We start from the raw sequence: 26133 nt of genomic DNA, 5'->3' as shown, positions 1-26133 counted from the left end.
TAATAGACTGGTTTATGCAGAGATAACAGTGGCAGACAGGATGCTATGAACAGGAAATGGAATGTGAGGGAGATTAAGGGAGGCTGACTGAGAAACAACCGTGGCCAGGAATGAGGCCCAAGATGTGAACTGGAAAGAAATACTGGTGGCGCACCGAGAGCTAGGCAAGAGCGATTGATTAGTTAATGTATAGATGATATGCAACTAAAGAATGATTGGGTATGCTGATAAAACCGAAATGTAATCAAGATAAGAAATTACTATAAAGAATGCTGTACACCGGAGCTCGGGTGGGCTTTCGGTGACAAGTTCATTGATTGCCTCAGCCTTTGTTTGCAAATAAAGGTTTAAACTTCTCGAAGGATTGTCTGCGTCTCCTGGTCATTTCAAGTAACCACGACAAAATTGGTGTTCTGAACAGGATCAGAAAGAGACCCGTAAAAAGGATTCGGCGAGTTGAGGCCGCTTCCCGGTCCCTTGGGAGCCCTCACAGAGCTAACAGAATTACGGGTGCACCCAGAAAAAAGGTAAGCGCTTTTTGCGACAATTTGGACTAAAATTCTGTTGGTTTTGGGGGTCTCAGGGACTCAGAGGTGTGTAGCAACTGCCGAAGGGTCTCTCCGATCCAAAGAATCTGGCAGAATTGGGGGATGACAGGAAGCTCAGAGGATTGATCGAGAACACTACAGTGAGGGCAAGTACAAATAAGGTAATAAAAAGTTGAGTAGAGAAAAATTCCACGTGGTGTTGTTGTTGGATACCGCTTCGTACGAAACTAAGTGCTGAATGGGCAGGGACAGTGAGGAGAAAGTTCTGTGGATACCGCCCTAGGTTGGGGACTGCTCGGGCAGAACAAAATAGAAGGTAAGAAGAGTTTGATAAATTGCTTGAACACTGGTAGAATAGACTGTAGGGCTAGGCGTAGAGATAGGATAAGGGAAGTATTTGAGCTGTGAGACTTTTTTAAAAAAAAAATAATAATACCCAAGAGAAGAAGAAAATAACATGGTGGAAGAAAAAGGAACAGCAGTAGACATACTGTGCAAGAAATTTCCGGTAAGTAGAGTCGAGATCCCTGCAATTTCAGAGAAATGGGAAAAAAAGAACCAAAAACCTACGCACGAAATGGCCAAAAGAAGGAACATTCGATTAAAGTTTGTGTGAAGAGATGGAAGCACTAATTAAAAATCATAAACCAAACGATAAGTCCAAGAAAAGGGAGGAAAGAAGAGAGCAGGAGATGGAAGTATTGAAATTTTTTAGGATGGAGGGAGAGAGATTGAGAAAGACAGGCAGGATATTGATAATAGACGACAAAGACGCAAGGAAACAGGGAAAAACAGTCGGATGAGGGAGAGGAAAAACCTAACAGAAACCTGGCTTCAGCTCCATACCCGGATTTAAAAGTAGTAAAAAGACCCCCTCCCTATTATGAACAGGGAACACTTCAGCAGTGCCCCATGATATCGGGAACAGTAAGCCTTTGGGGGAAGTAGAGGTCTGGGATCCTGAGGAGGAAAGAAGGAAATATGAGAGGGTGAGAGAGGTGCTGAGGAACGAGATAGAGGAAGAAAGGATAAGGATGGAACAGGAAAGAAGGGAGATGGAAAGAGAAGTTGAAAGGCTACAGCAGCTAAGAGAGAAGAGGGATTATGGCTATACTGTAGAGACGGACCGACTAGAAGGGAACGGGAATCATCTAGAAGGCAAGAACAGAGTGAGTTGAGAGGAAGTTGGAGGAAGGTAGGAGACGAGAGTTTGGAAGAAGCTCAAGAGAGAACCGAGAGGCAGATATTGGAGATGGAAGAGAGGCTAGAGGAGAGAAGGAGCAAGGGAGAAGGTATACCCCAGGGAGGTATGAGTGGCAGCCAGTAGAAATAGGGCCAGCAATAGATGAAGAATCAGGTGAGGAAGGAAGCTTGATTACATGGAATGGGGAGAAGGAAATGCTGCCACTGCTAGTAAAAGGATCGGGACAAGTACAGTATATACCTTGGGGATCCCAGGACCTGGAAGGGCTGAAAAATACTCTGCCTAGTCTGCACGAGGGGGCAGTAAAGTGTATTAGGGCCTTTGAGGAGGAAACAACAGGACGATTGTTGGCTATGGGAGATTTGAAGGCACTGCTGATAAGATTGATGGGAACTTCCAAGCTAAAAGAGCTGATGGAACTGGCTGGCTTACAGAACGTGGACAACCCAAAGACTAACGGAGTCAGTTTTGATCCAGTGAGGCAGGGGGTATGGCAGGCCCTCAGGAAGCTTTATCCACCCAGAGTGCACCCCAAAGCTTTAAAGGGGGAACCACTGGGAGACACTGAAAACCCAGCAGCCTATGTAGAAAACCAGTTGAAAAGGTGGAGACTGGAGACTGAGCAAAAGGTGGAAAATAGCTTGTTTCGACAGAGCATTCTGGATGCAACGCCTCTGCAAGTCAAATCTAAATTGGAGGAAGTGGCTGGGCTGTCGTCGCTGACCCCACAAGCATTCAGCGATCACGTAGTCCACGCGGTGGAGAAATATCGGAGAGACAAACGAAAGTTGGCTGAGCAGCAAGAAGAGGTGCAACGAAACCTATTGCAAATGCAGATCGAAGAATTGAAAAAGAAGGAAAAAGAGAAAAGCAAAAAGATGCTGCCAGCCACCACCAGTGTGAGTACAGCCATTAAAGTGAATGAAGCACCGCTAGATGGAGGAACCGGTCATTCTGTCAGTCAAGAGCCAGAAAACCCCATACCAATAATGAATGTCTTCGGAGGAACATTTCCACAGATGCCCTATCAGGGACAGAGTAGATTTAAGCAACAGCCCAGACAGGACTGGAAGTCCCAAGGAGGGGGGCAGAGGAGTTATGGGCAGAGAGGATTGGTGAGGAGACAAGGGGAAAGAGAGATAGAAAGATTATGCTGGGGATGCAGCCAGCCTGGACACATGAGGAGAGACTGCCCATTTAAACCATGGCCGTCTCATATCAGCAGGAACCGATGGCAAGGGAGCCACAGTTTGGCCACATGCCGGCTTCCGGGGGTCCGAGTGGACCTGTAAACCCCTATGCAAGGTATTAGGGGTGCCCCGAGAACTCAAGTGGGAAGGGACATTACCCAATGATAACGAGGGAGGCAGAGGAGGAACCTATGGTTCAGGTTATGTTAGAAGGGCAACTGACACCAATGATGATAGATACTGGAGCCACGTACACTTGTGCACAGCTACAGTATGCCCTTCACCTTCCCATGTCAGGAAAGTTTATTAAGACGGTAGGGTTCTCGGGGAAAACACAGTTGACACAGTGCACGGCTCCAGTGCATTTGAGAATGGGAAATAAAGGAATTGCTTTACCAGTACTAGTATCTAAAGGAACTCCGATTAATTTGTTAGGCAGAGATGCTTTATTGAAACTGGAATTAAAATTAGAATGTACTAGGAACGGGCTGAGCGTGGAAAGAACAGATGCTCAGCTAGTAGTTAGGGAGGCTAAGAGAGCCGATGTTTTTTGGATAGGGGACATAGAAGATCAGATCTGGGATACCTAGGAAAAGTGGAAACCGGGTGTGCAGGCCATATTACCTGAGGCTGTAGCGCCCAAATCTGAGTTACATTGTATTGTAATTTTTGATGAGACTCAGATTAAGGAGGTAGAGGAGAGATGGAACCTGAGGACAGATATCCGACACCTGAAAGGAGAAGCTATGGTAATTGGGAAGCAGGGGGCAGCCCTGCAAGTCAGGTGGAATACCTTTTTGGAGAAATGGTACAGGATACCGGAAGATGTACCCAACATAACCCTGCTGGTAAATGAGGGATACCAGTCTAAAGACCTAGGACCCCTAGTAAAGCAGGTAAGCACCGTAACGGTTTGGAGAAAAGTTATGCCTGAGGTATGGATATCTGGAGACAACAACTACGTTAAGATAGGGGTAAACACAGATGTGACAGGAACTATGAAGGAGGTCGAAGTAACTCCTCAGCCACACATGCCATTGTTGGGGAAGGTAGAGGGCCAACAGAAAGATAAAAGGTTGGACAAGTTGCCATCTATTCTGTGGTTGCAACATGACATGGACGTGGGGAAAATAAAAACAGCCAGTCCAGTAGAGGTAAGGTTAAAGAAAGGAGCAGTTCCACCTAGGAGACCACAATATCCCTTAAGACCGGAAGCAGAAGAAGGTATAGCACCGACAATACAAGGACTGTTAGAGGCAGGAGTACTTAAGAGGGTAAACAGCCCCTACAAAACTCCGCTGTTGCCTTTCCCAAAAGCTGACAAGTCTAAGTGGAGACTGGTGCATGACTTACGAGCAGTGAATGAGGTAGTGGAGGATTTGGCAGCAGTGGTCCCAAATCCACACACGCTGCTGACTAATATCCCGCCAGAAGCGAGCTACTTTTCAGTGATTGATTTGTGTTCGGCTTTCTTCAGCATTCCCTTAGCCGAACAGTGTCAGTATTTGTTTGCATTTACATACAAAAGCAACCAGTACACCTACACTAGAATGCCACAAGGATTTAGCATTCACCACATGTTTTTAAACCAAGTATTGAAAGCAGATTTGGATGGCATTTCGCTGGAAAGTACACTGATACAGTATGTGGATGATTTGTTGATTTGCTCTGAAAGTGAGGAGCAGTGTGAACAGGATACTATGACTCTTTTAGAGAAACTGGCGTATGGAGGACATAAAGTGTCTAAGAAAAAGCTGTAATTTTGCAAGCAGCAGGTGGAATACTTAGGGAGGATGGTATCTAGATGTGTGAAGGCAGTAGCACCGAGTCAGATTGAGGCGACAACGAAGGCTCCAAAGCCCCAGACAGTATGGCAGATGATGACGTTTCTGGGAATGACAGGATATAGCTCAGACGGGATTGGAGAATATGCTGAGATTGTAGCACCACTGAGGAAGATAATGAAGGAAGCAGGCCATACCAACTTGAGAACTAGCCTGCAGTGGAATGAGGAGGCGGAGATAGCCTTCAACACTATTAAACAGGAATTGCAGTCAGCCCCGGCATTAACTTTGCCCAACTATGAAAAGACTTTCCATCTGTATGTATCTAATCGACAGGAAGGCTATGCCGCAGCAGTGTTGACACAAGAGATAGGTACAGGGAAAGCGAAGCAGCCAATAGCATACTACAGTGCAAAACTGGACGAGGTGGCCCAGGGGTATCCACCTTGTTATCAGGAATCGGCAGCACTGTACTATGCGTATGAGAAGGCATCATCTGTAACTATGGGTGATTCTATACACGCACCACAAGGTAGCAGAATTGCTGGATAGAGGGAAATTTGTGCTAACACCAGCCAGGATAGCAGCGTACCAGATGCTGCTGACACTTCCAGATGTAACCATACAAAGATGTACCACCAACAACATAGCCGATTATGTCCCTTTGAGCTGCGAAGGAGAACCCCATGATTGTGCAGGGAAAACAATGACATTTGCCAAACTGAGAGCAGATTTACGGTCAGAGCCACTAGAGGATTCAGATAAAAAGGTTTTGTTTGTAGATGGTTCTTGCTATAGGGATTATGATGGGAATCATGCAGGTTTCTCAGTAGTACAGCAGGATCAGTCAAGCTTCAAGACCATCAGAGTGGAAGCTTGTCCACAACCGTGCTCCGCTCAACTAGCAGAACTCAAGGCTTTGACAGCAGCATGTGAGATGATGGAAGGTGAGAAAGTAGACATTTACACTGATTCGGCATATGCCCATGTGGTACGTCATCTGTTTGGGGCAGTGTGGAAACAGAGAGGTTTTAGGAAAAGTAATGGAGACAGCATTGACAGCAAATTTCAGACTTAATAAAGGCACTTATGAAACCCCAAGCACTGGCTATAGTGAAATGCCAAGCACATAAGAAAGGGAATGATGTGATAACCAAAGGAAATCAAGCTGCAGACAAAGCAGCCAGGAAAGCTGTACATCGGCTGTTATTGCACCCCAGGTAAGCCTAGAGCCGGAACCCATGATAGAGAACCTGGTTGAAATGCAAGGTAGGGCAACGTTGGCAGAACAGACGATGTGGAGGCGAAGGGGGGTCAAGCAGAACCCAGAAGGCCTGTGGAGCACGGAGGATGGTTTGTGGGTAGCACCTACTCCTTTGTTGACCATCTTAATCTCAGAAGCACATGGAGTGGACCATTGTGCAAGGGGGTAAGTAGTAAGGAGAATAAAAAAGGATGGGTTTTGGTCACCTTACTTACAGGCTTCAGTAGACTATGTTTTAGCACAATGCGAGGTTTGCGCACAGAACAATGTTTGAAAGGGGATTACAACCCCAATAGGCCACATACCCGTGCCCGAAGGACTATTTCGACATCTGGTGATTGACTATGTAGACATGATAAAGACGGTAAGAGGGAAAAGATACATTCTGGTTGTAATTGACAGGTTCAGCAGGTGGGTAGAAGCGGTGTCCTCGAAGGATCAAGGAGCAGGAACAGTGGTAAAGTTCCTGACAAACGAAGTGATCCCAAGATTTGGAATACCTACGGAGATTAGCTCGGACAACGATTCAGCCTTCATCCAAAAGGTGGTCAAGTTGGTATTAAAGGTACTAAAAATAAAGCAAAGATTTGGATGTGTGTACCACCCACAGTCACAGGGCATGGTGGAAAGAATTAATAGCACCCTGAAAGCCAAACTGAACAAAATTTGTGCAGAGACTAGACTTAACTGGGTTGATGCATTACCGTTAGCATTAATGAGTTACCGCATGCAGACTAATCGAGTAACATGCCTAACACCACATGAGATGCTAACTGGAAGACCCATGCCAGTGCCTCAATGGAGAGAACCATATAAGGGACCCAGTTTAGAGCAATTGGAACTTGAGCTAAGACAATACATGCGGCAACTAACTATGATACATAAGTCTATCTATACACAGGAAAAACATAAAGAGCCAGAGACCGTCCAAGGGGAAGGACCAATCTGACCAATCCCAATAAGAGAAGTAACACACACACCGTTTTGCCACGACAAGAGAACACATGGTACCAAAGGGCAATGTATACAGCAAGCACGATGGGAAGACAGAATTGCTACCTGTGCTCAAGGGCAACCCCTGCGCAGCATGTAGTTCCCATGCCTTATAATTCTTCCACTTGTGCGCAGTGGCGAAGGGAGCACCGGGAGCGATGCGAGCTACGATGTCCTGGTCCAGTCAGGGCTAGGGCTTGTTACATGAGAATTTATGTTAACATGGATCCCTGTTATCGAAACTGTCTGAACAATGCACCAATGTGCCCATATTGGTGTATGTTATATCAGGCGTCCTCACAGTTTGACCAAGACAAGCTTGCCTATCACTGTAATTATAGCAGACCCTGAGCTATAAATAAAAGCCAAACACCTACGAAGGAACAACTTATAATGCAGGACCATCTGAGTTATGAATGCTTCATGCAGGTGGGCACTCGCCCGGTTGGCCACTTCCAAGGCAACTGCACTCAGACGTGGGATGTAACCCCAGGTAAAAAAAACACGTAACGGGTACCCCTCCTCCTGAGGGTGCATTGGACACTCAGACTATCCCATTAGCAGACACCTGGTGGCTGTGTGGACAGGAGAGAGGTCTGAGATCTACGCTCCCCCTTGATTGGGCGGGAACATGCACGCGTGTCATGCTGCTTCAGGAAGTTATACAGTCCAACGTTGACATCCCTGAGCAGCGGACACTGCTAAGGCAGAAGAGAAAATATGAACCTGACCCGACAATCCGGAATTGACTGTATAGGACAGCCGAGAGGTATACCTAACGAATTCAAGGCACGGAATGAGATTGCTGCAGGCTGGGAAGCACTCATACCTGTGACAGGGGTAAGCAAAAATGTTGAATGGATAAATTATATATACTACAATCAACAGAGGTTCATCAACTACACCGATGATGCGCTGGAGGCTTTAGGGCAACAGCTGGATGCAACTAGCAGGATGGCATGGCAAAACAGACAAAAGGGGGTGTGTGTGTGATGTTTGGAGAACAATGCTGCACTTTCATACCGAACAATACCAGCCCAGAAGGGTCTTTCACCAGAGCAATGAATAAACTAAAGAATTTGCGGAAGGAGGTCAAACAGAATGCAGGATTTGGACATCAGTGGTTTGACTGGTTAGAAAGCAGACTAGGGGGATGGGGTGTGTGGCTGACCAAAATGGCGATAGCTGCAGGTGTTGTGTTGATAAGCTGTGCGATTATTCTGTGTTGTTTTCTTCTTTGATAGTGTGTGCGGCAGCAAAACGATTCCCGATGCTCCTGGAAATTGTTGAATCTGACCCCAGACAAGGAGAAAAACCAATGATGTACTGCTACAGTCTGCGCGACGCATCAAGTGGACTGGAGGGTGCTAATGATGTGGACACTGGTCTGTAAAGGCGTCTGAGTCTTTTTTTTCCCTGTCTCAGCTACGGAGGGACAGGTTTTTGGTTCAGCAGTCTAGGGTAACAGAGAGAGATCATTTTGAGTTCCGAGTACGGAAATTGTAGTTGACCCAAATTTGGGATTAAATACTGGACTTTACTTTGGCTTTTGTGCACGGACTCTTCCTGTGTTCTCTTTCTGTGTGAGACCCTCTGGGTCTCAAAGGGGGGATTATATTGAGAAATATATACCTGAAATGTAATCAATATGTACTAGCTATTTACTATACTACGTAATCACTCCTAGGTACTGAATATTACTCTGTATTCTTTTACTAGATACATTTTACTCTGTATTGTTTTACTAGATACCTTGTATTCTCTTAGCTACATGCCAGGGCAGTTACAGAACATCTGTTTATCCTCAGCAGCACTAATTAGCTGAAATGTACCCCATATATTATATAATAGACTGGCTTATGCAGAGATAACAGTGGCAGACAGGATGCTATGAACAGGAAATGGAATGTGAGGGAGGTTAAGGAGGCTGACTGAGAAACAACCGTGGCCAGGAATGAGGCCCAAGATGTGAACTGGAAAGAAATACTGGTGGCGCACCGAGAGCTAGGCAAGAGCGATTGATTAGTTAATGTATAGATGATATGCAACTAAAGAATGATTGGGTATGCTGATAAAAACGAAATGTAATCAAGATAAGAAATTACTATAAAGAATGCTGTACACCGGAGCTGGGCGGGCTTTCGGTGACAAGTTCATTGATTGCCTCAGCCTTTGTTTGCAAATAAAGGTTTAAACTTCTCGAAGGATCGTCTGCGTCTCCTGGTCATTTCAAGTAACCACGACACCCTCAAATTCACTTGGTCCATCTCCAACACCCCTCTCCCCTTTCTCAAGGAAGATTATCCACTGATGCCACAGCTACAGTTGCAAGAAAAAGTTTGTGAACCCTTTGCAACTACCTGGTTTTCTGCATTAATTACTAATGAAATGTGGTCTGATCTTCAGCCGTCACAATAATACAATAACAATAACACAATCTGCCTAAACTATTAACACAAAAGCAATATTGAGTACACCATTTAAACAATCACAGTCCAGGTTCAAAAAAGTATGTGAACCTCTGGGGTAAGTTCTACTACAAAAGCTATCTGGAGTCAGAGGTTCCAATCAATGAGATGAGATTGGAGGTGTGGGTTGTAGAGGTGAGCTGCCCTATAAAAAAGACACACAAAGGTCAGAGACACAGCCTGCTCTTCTCAAGAAAGATCTGTTTATGTGCACCATGCCTTGATCACCACCAACTTTCAGAGGACCTTAGAAGAAGAATTGTACAGAAGCATTGAGGCTGCAAAAGCATTTCTAAAGACCTGAATGTCTTTAGACATTCAGTCCATAGGAAGAGAAACTTCTACAGATGGAGGAAACTCTGTACTCTTGCCACTTACCCCAGGAGTGGGTGTCCTGCAAAGATCACACCAAGAGCACAATGTGCAACGCTGAAGGAGGTGAAGAAAAAGAACCCAAGGGTAACAGACCTGCAGAAATCTCTAGAACTTGCTTAAGTCTCTGTTCATGTGTCCACTACTTCAAAAAACTGAACAAGAATGGTGTTCATGGAAGGACACCACAAAGGAAACCACTGCTCTCCAAAAGAAAAATCACTGCACATTTGCAAAAGACCACCTGGATGTTCCACAATGCTTCTGGGACAAGCTGTGTGGACAGATGACACAGAAGTTGAACTTCTTGGCAGAAGTTTGGAGGGAAAAGACTAGAACCTCATCCCAACTGTGAAGCATGGTGGAAGGAGCAATGTGATTTACTGCCTCAGGGCCTGGACAACTTGGAATTGTTGAGGAAACAACGAATTCAAAATTGTATCAATTCACTTTACAGGATAATATCCGGGTTGCGGTCCATCACCAAGCATAACAGAAGTTGGATGATGCAGTAAGAAAATGATCTGAAACACAAGAGTAAATCAACAAAAGAATGGTTTAAAGAAGAAAATGTGTATTTTGGAATGACTAAGTCAGACTCCAGACCTAAGCCCAATTGAGATGCTGTGGCATGACCTGAAGAGGGCTGTTCATGCAAGGTATCTCAGAAATACTGATGAACTGAAACATTTTTATTTGGAGAAATGGTTGAAAATTCCTCCTCGCCATTGTGCAAGTCTGATCAGCAACAACAAAAAACATTGGTGGAGGGTACTGCTATTAAAGGAGGTTCGACTAGTTATTAAAAACAAGGGTTCACATACTTTCTCCAGCCTAGACTGTGAATGATTAAACAATGTGTTCAATAAAGACAATTGTTTGTGTGTTATTATTAGGCAGATTGAGCTTATCTATTATTGTGAATAAGATGAAGAACAGACCACATTTTGTGAGTATTTTATACAGAAAACCAAGTAATTGCAAAGAATTCACAAACTTTTTCTTCAACTGTACCTTGACTTGACAGAGGTGTACAAGATGATGAGCAGGCATAACTTTAAAGTGATTGGAGAGAAGTATTGGGGGGGGAGGAGTCAGGGTTAAGTTCTTTTACACAGAGAGTGGTGGATGCACAGAACATCCTGCCAGAGGTGATGATCGATGCAGATATGTTAGGAACATTTAAGAAACTCTTAGGCAATCCATGTAAGAAAATGGAAGGAAATGTAGGAGGGAAGAGTTAGAGTAATCTTAGAGTAGTTTAAAAAGTTGACATAAGAGGGATAGGGTTCCCCTTGCCCTAGCCTCCGCATCCAACACATAATTCTCTGCAATTTCCACCATCTCCAACAGGATCCCACCTCACGTATCTTCCCCCCACTTTCCGCAGGGATTGTTCTCAATGTGACTTGCTTGTCTACATGACTCGCCCACTGATCAACCTCCTGGCACTTATTCCTGCAAATATGCTAATTGCTATGCGTCCCTCACCACCTCTCCTGTTTCCCCTTACCCCCTTCCCCCCTCACCAATCACCTGCCAACTCGTGTTTCTCATCCTCTCCCTACCCTTTTATTCCCGCTTCTGTCCTCCTCCTTTCAGCTCTGATTGTTCATTTCCCTCTTTAGGTGCTGCCCGACCTGCTGAGTAACATTTTTCTGTGCTTTGATGTCTTCTCGGCATACCACTCCATCACGACCAATGACTCACATTTCCTGTCTCCCTTCCTCCCAATGGCTATCGTGCATTCTGTATACTAGTCTTAATAAACTTCGGACACTTGCTAATGGACAAATACTGGTTGTCAGCAAAATCCACTTCACAAGAACATCTTTCTCCATATACTGTGCAAAACTGACATAGAATGGACCAAAATGCCTGAGCCTTCAAATGGGTATTACAAAACTATAAATTCCTCAGTTTTACCTTGTAATCCAATTTACTGCATGCCCAACGATGCCAACCATTCATCCAGGCCTGTGAAATATTAGATACTCGGCAGTGAATTTATAATATATTTAGATTATTGATTCTAGGACAAGATACTGCTCTGCATAGTTACTTCACGTGACGTGAAGTTGGCCACTTGAGATGAATTAAATACACAAATCAAGTATACACATTGCTCACGTACCACGGCAGCTTAATAGAGAAATATGAACCTCATAGTCACGGACATTCACATAACCGACCCAACAATCCACAGACAATGACCTGGAAATGCTGGATATTATATGCTCAGGAGGTCTCACCACCATCCTTAGAGCCACTGTTTAAAGGTGCAAAAGGCAGGAGTGCTAGCAGCTGGCAAGGTTAGGAGAGGGTTCAAATAAAAGGACTCTGAAATCAGCTGGGAAGATGTACATGCACACACAGATATCAACCAAGGAGAGAATCACACACATAAAGCTTATCAAGTGAGCTCACATACGTTTGGATGGATGACAAACACAGATTGGCAAGACAGATCCAAACAACCGACCAGCTGATAGAAACAACATAAGAACAATGGATATTTGGGCAGTGAGAGATTTACTAATCACAATGGAGTATTAAAGCAGTCAATATCACATAAGGAAACATTAACTAGACCCCCCCCTCCTATGCATATATCTAAATTATTTACATCAAACTATTATGCTATTCAACGAATTAATGAGTGGGCAGTGGGGCCAGATGGTGAGGGGGTGGTGCTGGGAGACGCAAGGGGAGTGTGAAGTAGCAGAAGGCTCTGGTGGGGAGGTAAGGCTGAGTGAAGCAGCACTTGTGTGAAGGGGCTACAGGAAGCGAGTGGGTAGGTGTGGAAAGATCTCAGGAAACGTAGACGATATACTGGGGAAGGGGGGGTTGGGGAATGAGAGTGGAGGGTTGTTGGGCAGAGGGAACATTGTAGAGGTGGTGTTTGGGGAAGTGGGAATGCAGCAGGTTGGGGTGAGGTGAGAGCTTGGGTGAGGAGGGGGTTGGGGCGGGTGTGGGTAGGTTGGGGAAGGAGTGGGTGGGGTGAGGGAAGAGGTTGGGGGGTCAATCCACTCCCTCTGTTCCCACCCTTAGGGAGGCTGTATGTGAGCTGCGGTTGAGGGTGAGGAGGGTGTTAACTGACAGTTTCGGACCCTGTTCGTGGTCGTTCCCGGGACCCTCGACTCCTCCCCGAGCTCCCTCCGCCCCACCAGCCGTAACTCGAGGCCGAGGCTGCCGGCGCGGCCTACCCAGGCTTCACCTTTACCTTTCTGGATGCGGAGCTGCGCGGCTGACGCCTTCTTGGTGCCGCTCTTGGTGGCTCCGGCGGCGTCTTCTTCTTTCTTCTGCTGCTTGAGCGAGAAGAGCTTGATCATGATGCGGGGCAGCGGGGCCGGGAACCGGGAACCGAGAGTCGGAGCCGCCGCTCGGGCCGGACACATGCGCAGAGCAGCATGGGAGCGGGGTCAGGGGTTAGGCCGGCGGAGGGGCGGAGCATCGGCTGGGTGTCTGTCTGCATCAAAATCTGCCCCAGTTCGAGCCCTATTATCAATTGATTAGGACAAGATTACATTGCTACTCCATTCGGTCCAAAGGCAGCATAAAAACACACTAAATTGTTCATAGAAACGCCTGATTTACTTAGAATGACATCTCTAAGTTACAACTGAATTAAAAACAAGCAACTCTAAATGAGGCATTGTTCAGTTGCGCGACAGACCCGGGGAGAAACAGTTTTTCGGTCCGAACGTCCGTGCAGAGACGCTCCTGTCGGATGGCAGGAGATTGAACAGGTGATCACTGGGGTGGGGTGAGTCCATCACGATTTTGCAAGCCCGCCGTAGACATCGAGAATTTTTCCATATCGGGTAGTTGTGCTTGTGGTGAACTACATATACCTGTCTAGACACGCCCCCTGCTGACTGCTCCTGTGGCTCCTCCCACAAGCCCCGGTATAAAGGCGATTGAGGTCTGAGCCCTGTCCTCATTCTCCAGGATGTAGCATGGTGGTCAACTACTTCTTATTCTTTCTTCTAGTCAATAAAAGCCGATATCTCGACGTCACGTCTGAGAGAGTTATTGATGGTGCATCAGTGTTCCAGTGACGTTCTGTGCAGTCCGATCACTCGAAGTGCTCTTTGGTCGATTTTGTTGCAGATAGTGTACTATACCATCACGCAGAGGGTCGTTGCACTCTCATTTATACATCGATAAAGGTTTACCAGAAGCCTGGGGATGGGGGCGCAGATTTGCTTTCTTTAAACTAACATAGCAGAGGCACTATTGTGCCTTCCCTACTTTCAAGGTGTTGGTGGTCCAAAAGAACTCCTCTGTGATGTTCACTTTCGAGAACTTAAAACTGGAGACCCTTTTCACTGCTTCACCATTTATGCGTAGTGGAGCTTGTTCAAACTTCTTGATTTCCACACATTTATAATCATTTCTTTGGTTTTTTTTAAAATGTGAAAGGTTATGATTATTGCACTATTCAATTTCCGCACCTGCTGTTCCATTGTTAGTTGTGATTAATCCAATCACTGGTGTCGTCTGCAAATTTGATGATGGGGTTGGTGGCATAGGCAGGGGTATAGTTACCGGTATAAAGGAGTGGGCCCTCTGGGTCAGGGAGGCTGATGTGTACTTAACTGTCTGGGTGCAATTCTTCCTGCTGGAGGCTGGGAGCTCCCTCAGCAGTGTCAGGGAGGCAGTTAGGATATGATAGCACAGGGGTCTCAAAGCCGCACAAGTTGTAGGAGACAGTCGGCTCAAGGCAGGCGTGACACCTAGGTGTGGCCCTCGAAGTATCTTGGATAAATATTAAGGAAGTCGAAAATTCAGGAAGTTGTTCAGAGCATGAGGATTCACTTGGACGGTGAAAGAGATTGAATATAGGAGACGCAGAGAGTGAGAAACCGTAAGAATATAGTCTAGAGTGGTACAGCACAGAAACAGGCCCTCAGTCCACCATGTCCATCTACACTAATCCCATTTGCTTACACCCTCCTTTGCCATGCCCATTCAAGCGCTCGTCTAAACCTCTTATAAACCTCGTGATTGTATCTGATCCCAATATCGCATGTTCTCGCTATGAAGCATTTTGTGTGAGAAAACTTTCCTTCAAGACGCCTTCCTCCCACCTTAAATCTGTGCACTCTTCTACTTGATGCCTTTACAATGGCACAAAGGATTCCAACTATCCTGCCTGTACCACTTACAAATTTGTGGACTATTGAGTCACTCCCCCGCTTACTTCACCCCAGGGATAGCAAACTCAAGCTATCTCATCTCTCCTTTTAAATAAGGTCCTTCAATCCAGGCAACACCCTGGTGAATCTCTTCTGCACTCTCTCCAACACTATCACATCCTTCCTATAGTGTGATGACCAGCCCTGAACACAATTATCTAAATCCAGACAAACCAGAGTTTTGTAAAGTTCTGTCCCATTTTTATATTCCAAGCCAAAATGACACTGTCTCCTTTACCACCCCATCTTTCAGTACATGGGGAGATGGCCTAATTAGGGAGAGCCAGCTTGGTTTTGTGTGGGGCAAATCCAGTCTTACGAACCTGATTTGAGTTTTTTAACAAGGATGATCGATGAAAGTAGAGCTGTGGATGTTGTCTAGATGGATTTTAGTAAGGAGTTTGTTAAGGTCCTTCAGGAGACGCTCAACCAGAAGATTAAGATGCAGAAGAAACATGACTCAGAAACGACTTGCCCATGAAGGACAAAGGGTAGTGATTGGAGGGACTTATTCTAGCTGGAGGTCTGTCATTAGTGGATACACAGGGATCTGTTCTGGGACTCTGCTGTTAGTGATGTATATAAATGACCTGGATGAAAATATAGAGAGGTGGGTTAGTAAGTTTGCAGATGATACTAAGATTGGTGGTGCCATGGATAGCGTAGAAGACTGGCAAAGAATACAATGGGATATAGATCAGTTGCAGCTGTGGGCAGAGAAATGGCAAACGGAGTTTAACCCAGCCAAATGTGAAGTGTTGCACCTTGGTTGGTAAAATGCAAAGAGGCAGTACACTTAAGTGTTGATGAGCAAAGGGATCTTTGTGTCCATGTTCATTGCTCCCTGAAAATGGCTGAACAGGTTGAAAGGAAGGTTAAGCAGGCATATCTTTATGTTTGCCTTTATTAGTCAAGGCGTTGAGTTCAAAAGTCAGGAAGTTATGTTGCAGCTTTATAAAACTCTAGTCTGGCGTATAGTTCTAGTTGTCCCATTACAGAAATGATGTCAAGGCTTTGGAAAGGGTGCAGAAGAGGTTTAGCAGGATGTGACCTGGTTAGAGAGCACGTGCTATAATGAGAGGTTAGAAAAACTTGGGTTGTTTTCTCTGGAGTGGTGGAGGCTGAGGGGAGATCTGATAGAGGTGTATAAGATTATGAGAAGCATAGACAGAGCAGACAGACAGCATCTTTCTCTTAGGTTTGAAATATCTAATACCAGTGGGTATGCTTTAAGGTGAAAGGGGGTAATTATGGACTTTTAGGAGACGATTAAAAAATGGGCAAATGCATGTGAGGAAAATGGAAGACTATGGACATTTCTGTAGGCTGAAGAGATTAAGTTTAGTTGGCCATTTGATTCCTAATTTAATTGATTTAGCACAACATTGTGGGCCAAGTTCTGTGCTGTACTATCTGTTCAGTCTGTGTTGTTACTTTCAGGAAACTGTAATCTTGACTTTCTTCCAGTTTAGGTGCAACTTTCCTCCTTCTATGTGTTCCACTTGCCCCTGAAATAAACTTAATGATTCAAGTGTATAAAATTCTCCCTTTTAGCCACATATACATCTGTCCTATCTTGCTATTTTTATCCCAACTAGCACAGAATATGAAAGATGCACTTGTGCTGAGAGATCCAATCAAATCCAGTTCAAGTCCTTTGGTGTAAACCTCACCAATGGCTTGACCTGGTCCAACCACATTGGTGCCCCAACTAAGGGGTAGGTGTTTCCTACTACCTCAGAGGTCTAATGAATTCATCATGAGCATTGATCTCCCGAATTTTTATCAATGGAATTTTTAATCAGGTAGAAGAAACTAACAACCGAAGGCATGTACTACCAGAATCAGAATCAGGTATAATATCACTGGCAAACGTCTTGAAATTATGTTAACTTAATACATGATAATACAGGAAAAAATAAGCAAATGTAAATGTACAGTATATTAGTTAAATTAAGAATAGTGCAAAAACAGAAATAATAAAAGTGAGGTAGTGTTCATGGGTTCAATGTCCATTTAGGAATTGGCTGACAGAGGGTAAGAAGCTCTCCCTGAATTGCTGAGTGTCTGTCTTCAGGCTTCTTTACCTCCTTCCTACTGGTAACAATGAGAAGAAGGCATGTCCTGGGTGATGGGGGTCATTAATAATGGACACCGCCTTTCTAGGACACTGATCCTTTAAGATGTCTTGGATACTACGGAGGCTAGTACCCCAGATGAAGCTAATTTGACAATTTTCTGTAGCTTCTTTCGGCCCTGTGCAGTAGCCCTCCGCCCATACCAGACACTGATGCAGCCTGAATGAGTGCTCTCCACAGTGTCTCCAAGTGCATAACCACAGCTTCTATTCTGTTCATATAAGACTTCTGAAGGGATCTCTTGTACGATACAGACTCTTGACCTTACTATGAACAGTACCTCCTTGTGAAGTTGTACCTTACTGTCTACCTGCACCATAATTACTTTGTAACACTAAATTCTGCTTTTCCTGATGTTGTGAAATGGTGTATGGACAGCATGCAAAACATGATTTTCCACTGTAACTTGGTACATATGATTGGGTGTCCTTCCAATAAACTTGGCACCAGTTACAGCCCAAAGTACCATGTACATTCTTAGAATATGAGATAAACAATTGGACAGTAGAATATTCACTGGGCCAGGAAGGCCTGTTACCGTGTTGTATCTCCAAATAAGTACATTCAGAATATGGTAGGCACACTCAGGATGTGAGAGAAAAACAAGGGAGACACGTTTGAAACTGTTCAAAAGGAATTTGGTAAATAAGAGATGTTAAATTCAGGGCTATATACAAGGCCCCTTCAAGGAAGTGAAAGGCAACTGGATGCATCTCCTCTCCCTATTTACCAAATCCCTCCCAAAATCTTCAAGTTTATATTTTAGTTTTGGGAAGCAAACCTAAAGTTTGAGTTGCAGTCCAATGCGAGTTGTGCAATTCAGACACCAAAACTATATACACCAGTTATTCAGACACCAAAACTATATACACCAGTTATTCAGACACCAAAACTATATACACCAGTTATTCAGACACCAAAACTATATACACCAGTTATTCAGACACCAAAACTATATACACCAGTTATAAATGCTTCCAAAGAGTCAGTATTAGAATCTCTGCTTTACAGTGCCTTCAGCCCCCAACATTTTGTTTACATAAATGAGCATTACAACCCAGAGTTCTAATCAACTTAACTAAGAATTTTTATTTGTGAATCACTCTTTTTTACAGTTGAACCCCCAAAACAGGGAAAATGATAAAGCATGAAAAACTAAAAATTCTAAACCTGAAATGTCATCCACTTTTGCTCACTACTTAGCAGTTGAACCACCTCTCACCGCTATTACAGTCAGTATTCCTTCTGGATAAGTCACTATTAGCTTTGCACAATGTAACAGAGCAGAATTTGCCCGTTCCTCCTCGCAAAATTGCTCAAGCTGTGCCAGGTTAGCTGGGGAGCAGCAGTGGACAACCTTGAGGTCTTACCAGAGGTGTCCAGTCAGCTTAAGGTCAGGACTCCGATTGGGCCACTCAAGGACATCCATTTTCTTCATTTGAAGTCACTCCATGGTTCTTCCTCCCTAGTTTAAGCTTTCTGGCAGATGCTAGCAGATTTTTATCCAGGATCTCTCTGTATTTAGCAGCATTCATCTTCCCATCAATCCAGACCAGATTTCTAGTCCCTGCCGCTGCAAACCATCCCCATAGCATGATGCTACTTCCACCATACCTTACAATAGGGTTGGTATTACCTGACTGATGTGCAGTATTAGATTTACACCACAAGTGTTGAGGCCAAACAGTTCCACTTTAGTCTCATCCAACCATCGACTTTCTTCCATATCTTTACAGTACTTTATAAGTAAACCTTAGCAAAGCCTTTCCGGGCAAGGATTTCCTTTTTTTTAAAGCCACGGCTTCTTCCTTGCCCCTCTTTCATAAATTCCCTTTTTGTTAAGGCTTTAAGAGATTGTGGAGCCATGAACTCATCTCCAGTTGCGGCCACTGATTTCTGCAGGTCACTCAGAATGAGTTTGCATCACAGCAGCCTCTCTTAGAAGTGCCATTCTTCTCTGATGACTATGTTTAGAGGGCAGCCTAATCAAGGCAGTGTGGTTGTGGTTTCATATCCCCCCCACACCCCCCCCCCCCTTTTCACTATGGACTGCACTGAGCTCCAAGATACGTTCAGTACCTTTGAGATGGTCTGGTACCCTTCCCCAGATTTGTGATCCTCTATTATCAATTCTCTGACTTGTCTTAAATGCTCTTGTCTTCACTTGCTCTTCAGTCTGTTGAAAATCAACTGTACTGTTGGATCTTATAAAGAGAGACGGTATTTATTTATTGAGGTGTAACGTGGAATAGGGCTTTCTAGCCAGGCTGACCAGCAACTCTCGATTAATCACAGGACCATTTACAATGATAAGTTAAGCCTTCAGACTGTGGGAGGAAACCGGAGCACCTGGAGGAAAATCCTCAGTCACGAGGAGATTGTGAAAACTCGTTACAGACAGCAGCAGGAAATGTACCCAGGTCACTGGTACTGTAAAGTGTTGTGGTAACCTCTACGCTATTATGCTGCTCCATTCTTAACGAATTTATTGAAATCAGGTGAACCTCAAATTTTCTACACCAACAGGGTAACACATTGCTCTTAAAGAAGGTTAGTAATTACAAAGGGGATAAATACTTGGTTAGCCTCACAATTTTTGTTTTTAATTTTTAGTAAATTCACAAGATTTGGATTTTTTTTGTAGATTAGCTCCAAAAAAAAACTACTTCAATACATTTTAAATTTAGAAAATGAGAAGCAAAATGTGAAAATAGTTGTGGGAACTGAATACTTTTTCAAGGCATTGCACTTTGTGTATCTGTAATGATGTTAATGTCCAGGACACACTTTAAAATCTGTGAGGGTACAAAACTTGAGAGAGAGGAATGTTGAGGATAGTAAAAGAACAGGTTGGGGGAATGAGCTGCCATGCAGCTGGTGAAATTTAATACAGGAAAATGCTGCATTTCATTTTTGGATCACCAAGGAGGCACTGCAGGAACACTGGTGGAATATCAGTGTCCTATGTTTGATCATGACTTCTGGCACTGTCTGTGCGATTTGCATATTCTCCCTCTGATTGTGTGTGTTTCCTCCCACATCCCACCAATATGTGGATGGCAGATTAATGGAGCACTGTAATAGCCTCTGGTGTGAAGGTGGGGGCTAGATTCTTGGGCAATTGATGGGAATGTGGGGAGAATAAAATCCGATTAGTGTGGATTAATGCAAATAGTTTCTTGTGGAATGGGGACAAAGATTGAGAGAGGAGATGGAGTATTTAAAATAATGAAATGTCTAGACAAAATAGGAAAAAATTAATTATTCCCATTACAAGGTCAAAATTCCATGAGATAGAATGAAGGTAATCTGAAAAAGCACAAACAGTGACATGAGGAAAAACATTATTGAATATTTGGTGATTAGCATCGCTTTAATATTTCTTACTCATTTTTCAGTGTGTGGGCAATTATAGCACACCTTTCTGACCCTTTACAGGCAAGGATGGCAGATTCCCTCTGCAAACAACATGTTTTTAATGACAATCCATTGTTTTTTTTGTGTGAAAGAATGTTGTACCAGAATGTTGATCTGAATCTGAATTTTATAGCTGCCATTCTGGAATTTGATCACAGGTTTCAGGATTGGAAAGTGTAGTCACAGTACTGCAGTTATTTTTATGTATTGCGCTGTACTGCTGCCACAAAAAAATAAATCATGACATATCTAATCTAAGCCTGATTCTGATATGGGTCTCTATTGTGGACAGAGAGTGGAAAGGGGGCAGGATAAAGAGAATCGTGGTTAGGAAAAGGGAGAGGGAGAGGGGAGGATGTGGGAAGAACCTGAGAGACATCAACAAACCAGTTGTTTGGGAACAAATGTCCTTGTCTAGTGCCTGAAGGCTGGGTGTGTCTGCATCCACACCAACCCCTGCACCTGGCACTCCCCCTCTGCCATCCCTCCTGCGGTGTTCTGCCCTCGCCATTCCCAACATTCTTTGCTCCCACAAGATTTACAAACTTGCTCTCCACAGCACGGTGACAAACACAGTTCTGTGCAGAAGTCTTAGGCACCCGAGCTATATGTTTACTTCAGGCTTTTGCACAGTACTGTATATTCCCACATTCCCATCGTCTCTGCCCAGATTCCACCCTTTACAGACACACTGAAGGGTGATTTACAGCAGCCAATTAACTTACTGGCCAGCACTTCTTTAGAATGTGGGAAGAAGTTTCATCGAATAAGAATTTGATCCAAATTAATCAAGATGAAAAGCTAGTGAAAAGATCAAATCATTATTGCAAAATCCCATAGGGGTGCAGACAGCATCCACAATAAATACCTGTTGTCAGGCCAAAGGAGTATTCTATTAATGGTCATGTTAAAATTAAGGTGAAACTTACAAAACAAAATGAATAAAATGCAAGATTAGCTTCAAATTTGTCCAGATCCTCAAGATTTCCCAAACTGCTTCGCTGGCTATGTAACTGCTGTTATATCATAAGCAGAAAGAAAAATGTAGGTACAGTAAGCAAAACAAAAAGGTACCCTCTGATAAGGACATAGAGGAAGAAAACATTCAAGAGGTTTTTAATCTGTTTTCCTACATTGCCTATTTCCCCCTCCTGTAGTTCATCAGCTTAGACTCTCAATGTCTAATGCATCCGTTCGGGACCATGAGGTTGCGTTGAAGTCAAACTCCACTGCTGCGCTTTAAAATCTTAACTTGTAACTTTCCATATAAAGTGCTTTTGGTAAAACCTGGTGAATTGTTAAAGGGTTGATAAATATGGCCAATGGCTTTTGGGACCAACCATCTGGTGCAGGAAGCCATCAAAATGAAACTAGAAGAAAGGAATTTTAACAAAGACGAAGGTCTCACTCCAAGAAAGAACTGGAATTTGATTGTAAATATGGTGGGAGAGCAGAAAACTGATCGGATGAGGACTAACCAATCAGGAGGGAGGGACAATGAGGGTATAAATACCACTGGATTAGACATACCCAGGCATCATCCCTGAAGAAGATGGCAGAGTTTGTCATCAAGATGAATCCTGATGAAGGGTCTCGACCTGAAACGTTAACTGCTCCTTTCAACGGATGCTGCCCGACCTGCTGAGTTCATCCAGCTTGTTTGTATGTCTTGATTTGACCATAGCATCTGCAGTGTACTTTGTGTTTGTCATCAAAATGTTGTTTGTAATCGATACCTGTACCCGGCTGGAAGCCCGAGAAGGGTTTATTCATCATACACACCAGGAATGTATTCGATCCTTTTTCATGCCACACACACAAAATGCTGGTGGAACAGGCCAGGCAGCATCTACAAGGAGAAGCACTGTCGACATTTCGGGCCGAGACCCTTCTGTTGTATTTTCCCCAAACATGCAAGGTTTCCATGAGACTACTAGATGAAATTACTGCAACCTCAGAATTGTTTGGTCTTTTGTCTAAATACTAATAAAAACAGGTATTCCATAAATATTACACTTGATTTTTATACCATGTTTTAACAGACATCCTATCTGCCTGCAGAGTAAATTTTAAAATCTGATGTCACTTAGGTACATTTTCCCCTTTGTTCGGACTTACATTCCCCTCTCAATCCACTTACCTGATCCTAATCAGATTGCAGCCCGAATAATGATGACTTCCAGGCGAGAATTCCTTCCTAAATGTAAATTAACATATTGGATAAAAATCTACCTGATACAGGTGTCCACCCCCTTTGCAAAAGTGGGGCGTTCCTATGAAACTTTTCTTAAGCCGAAATGGTGTAAAGCTAAGAACCATTAATTTATATGGGAAAAATTTTCGTAAAAGCGAAAATCCTCTTTGTAATGCGAAAACAGGTTACTAATGTAGGTCTTTTGTAAAAGCGAAGTGGCGTAAAGCAAACATTTGTAAAGCAGGGGACACCTGTACATAATTTTATATTAATGTCACGTAGGATGCCGTTTGAGGAAAGGTTTGCTATTCCAACGCAAGCATGAGGTTGGGCTGAGAACTACTTCTCTCCTCAAGTGAGTGATCTGATAGGCAGTACAACAATCTCATATCATTCTTATTACAAAAGAACCTGTAGAGTGTTAATGTTCTCCTCAGGCTAGGTAGGTAGCTAGCCAGATGGTTCTGTTGTTCCAGGATCAGTCCAATCTCCCGTGCCAGCCCTCAATGTTCGGGATTCCTGGGAGTACCCAACTTCTGCGTGGCACAAAAAAAACAGGCAGGCTATTGTGAAATCATGCTCCACAACGCAGAGCACAAACAGCAGCTAGAATTCGAGAGATTAACAGAGGACTTCCAGACCATGGTACACATGACTGGTTTACTTCAGCAACCCAGTATTGGTAAACGGTTTGCTTTTATTACTTAGTGATTATGGATTATTCCTCAGAGAAAATGAGTTTATTTACTCTTTGTTTTACTATGATCCAGTAAGAATTTCAACATGAAATACAGACAATATATATTACACATTATGGAATTCTTTAATACATACAGTTTACACATTAAAAAACAACTCCAGCGCTGGCCTCTGCAGTTACGCCCAGGATCAAAATAACCCTGTGCTAGTTGTCCAGCTGGATTTAAACTCAGTATTGGAGGTTTTCAAAGCTGGGAAGTCCTTTACATGGCCTTTCCCGAGTCCAGGTTTGTACACGAGTCTTTTCAGCAGCACAGAACAAAGACTGCTGAGGCGTCTCCTCATTCCAACAAGGTTGCTCTGAGGGCCAGCTCTCAAGTCTGCTGTCAACCATCCTTTCAAAGTTGCCAGAACAAGCTTCCCACTCCAGAGGTTAGTCGTTCTCGAGCCGCCGTCTCTTAGCCTGCACGGGGCTACTGTCAGCCTCGTCTGAAGGACAAGTGGGGTCCCTCTGGTCACAGTGTTTGCTGCCCGCCTCCACTGCCTGTTGATCTACTGGGGTGCTGGAGAAGGCTTTGCCGCTGAAGACATCTGCTAATTTTTCTTCAAAGAATGACTCGAGTGTCAGCACAGACTCAGCCACCTCCTTTTCCTTGAAAAGAATCCAGATTTTCATCGTTAGATTATATTTTTTTTAAATGAGCACAAACTATAATAAATGATTCTGCATTTGACATAAGTAGGCACTGCTAATTGCATTCATTCAATACCTACTAAATATCTGAGACACTTCACATGGCACCAGACAAAACATAATCTGATGACAGGAGGAGGCTTGCAAGAGCTGATCCAGAGGCTGCTCATGTTATACATGTTATGCATTTTGAGAGCAGAGGTTAAGGAAGGAGCTGCAGCAGCTTGAAGGCTGGCAGTTTGTACCAATGTCAGTGTGGAGGGACAATGCCAGTTCCTTTTGTACAAGCACGAGTAGCTGAGGGGGTTAATTTTTGAGCCAATAAAGACAATGAGAATGTGCTCACTGCCTTTTGATTCATTGGCAGGCAGTCACAGAAAGTGTGTAGGTAAATGGGCAGTATGACAATCAGAAATAGATAGAGGACATTGCACTCTTTCCTAGACTACACGGGAAGGGTTGGTGACTGCTGCACACACAAGAGTGAGTAAAAAACAAGCAGTGACAGGAATTAGCTGCAGAACAGAGAGTAATGAAGGTAACTTTCTATTCACCAAACTCCCATCTACAACAAATATCACAGACACCACGGGTGTCTCTGTGTGAGGGTTAGTGTGTTTTTGTAAAGTACTCAATCCTAGCAGGACATCACCTTCCTTTCTCACAATATAGATCCTCACAGGGGTAGGGCTCACAAAACACAGGGTCAGTGATGTCAACAATGACTGACCACAAGACTATATAAGACATAGGAGCTGTAACAGACCATTTAGCCCATCAAGTCTGCTCCACCATTCAATCATGGCTGATCCTTCTCTCCCCTCCTCAGCCCCACTCCCTGTAATCTTTGATGCCATGTCCAATCAAGAACCTATCAATCTCTGCCTTAAATACACTCACACCTGGCCTCCACAGCTGCCTGTGGTAACAAATTCCACAAATTCACCACCTTCTGGCTAAAGATATTTCCCTGCATCTCTGTTTTAAATAGACGCCCCTCTATCCTGAGGTTGTGCCCACTTGTCCTAGACTCCCCCACCACGGGAAACAACCTTTCCACATCTATTCTGTCTAGGTCTTTCACTATTCGAAAGGTTTCAATGAGATCCTCCCCCAACTCCATCCTTCAATTTTATCCAATTGGCTCCGGTTAGGTATGAAAATGCCATTCACTGTTTGTAAGTGCATGACATTGAAATAAGTAAAATTTCTGTTTGTCCTCATTTCGATGGTGTGAAGGATTACCTCCCAACAACAGGTTTAATGAATAAAATGAAAGATGTTTGAATGGGGCCATGTGGTGACCTTGGTTGATAAAACATCTACAGAGATGAAAGGGATACAAGGTGTGGAAAGATTTGAAAATGACAATGAAAATTTTGAACTCAAGATGCTGTTTGACTAGGAGTCAATGCACTGTTAGAGTAAAGCTCAGAAAGATCACAGGCTTCTCTGAGTTGTTAATGTCTTTGGCCATTACAAATGGTCTCTGTCCTCTGCACTACAGTGGCTTTGGAATCAGTAAACATAATCCCACATGAAAGCACTGATACAGTAGGAAAAAGATGTAGATCTTAACCATAATGATAAACAGCTGAGACACATAGATTGGCACAAAAGATTTGAAGATACACTTGGACTAAGATGTTAACTGTGATCTGCCCCCGGTCTTCAGGAGTTTCGGCCCGTTTATTTTCAAGGCTCTCTCATCCTAGTGAGTATGGGAGGTGTTCCTGACCTGCCTAAAGTTATGAAAAAAAGCAACAAATTAAAGTAATAATACATCTTAAACACCGGTACCAAGTTCCTTCAATTCAGATTGCTTAAGAGCAAAAATGTTCCCCTGATCACCAACGTTACTTTGAATTACACGATGACTTTCCAGAGATGTTAAAGGGCTTATCAGAAGCTGCTTAAGACAAGAAAGTGATGTGAGAGGCAGAGGATTTCACAGACAGCAGTGATCT

The 26133-nt window shown here is 43.8% G+C and overlaps 2 protein-coding genes across 7 annotated transcripts in view; both read right to left on the bottom strand.

The window, feature by feature from the left end:
- ube2m (ubiquitin conjugating enzyme E2 M) overlaps window positions 1-13264 on the bottom strand; it is a 66795-nt gene extending 53531 nt beyond the window's left edge. The window contains exon 1 of one of the 2 annotated variants that reach the window (XM_073034050.1): window positions 13047-13264. In XM_073034050.1, coding sequence (XP_072890151.1) covers window positions 13047-13221 — 175 coding nt within the window. In that variant the 5' untranslated portion in view covers window positions 13222-13264. The remainder of the gene's footprint in view (window positions 1-13046) is intronic. The other variant, XM_073034051.1, reaches the window with a different exon arrangement.
- Window positions 13265-23573: 10309 nt separating this feature from the next.
- Window positions 23574-26133, bottom strand: part of LOC140719356 (transcription intermediary factor 1-beta-like) — a 120394-nt gene continuing 117834 nt past the window's right edge. For all 5 annotated transcript variants that reach the window (XM_073033941.1, XM_073033938.1, XM_073033940.1 and 2 more), the window contains one exon: window positions 23574-24124. In XM_073033941.1, coding sequence (XP_072890042.1) covers window positions 23906-24124 — 219 coding nt within the window. In that variant the 3' untranslated portion in view covers window positions 23574-23905. The remainder of the gene's footprint in view (window positions 24125-26133) is intronic.

The sequence above is a fragment of the Hemitrygon akajei genome, chromosome 31, assembly GCF_048418815.1.
Source record: "Hemitrygon akajei chromosome 31, sHemAka1.3, whole genome shotgun sequence".
Classification (NCBI taxonomy): domain Eukaryota; kingdom Metazoa; phylum Chordata; class Chondrichthyes; order Myliobatiformes; family Dasyatidae; genus Hemitrygon; species Hemitrygon akajei.
Note: the sequence above shows the minus strand (reverse complement) of the source record. Positions and strands in the feature narration are given on the sequence as shown.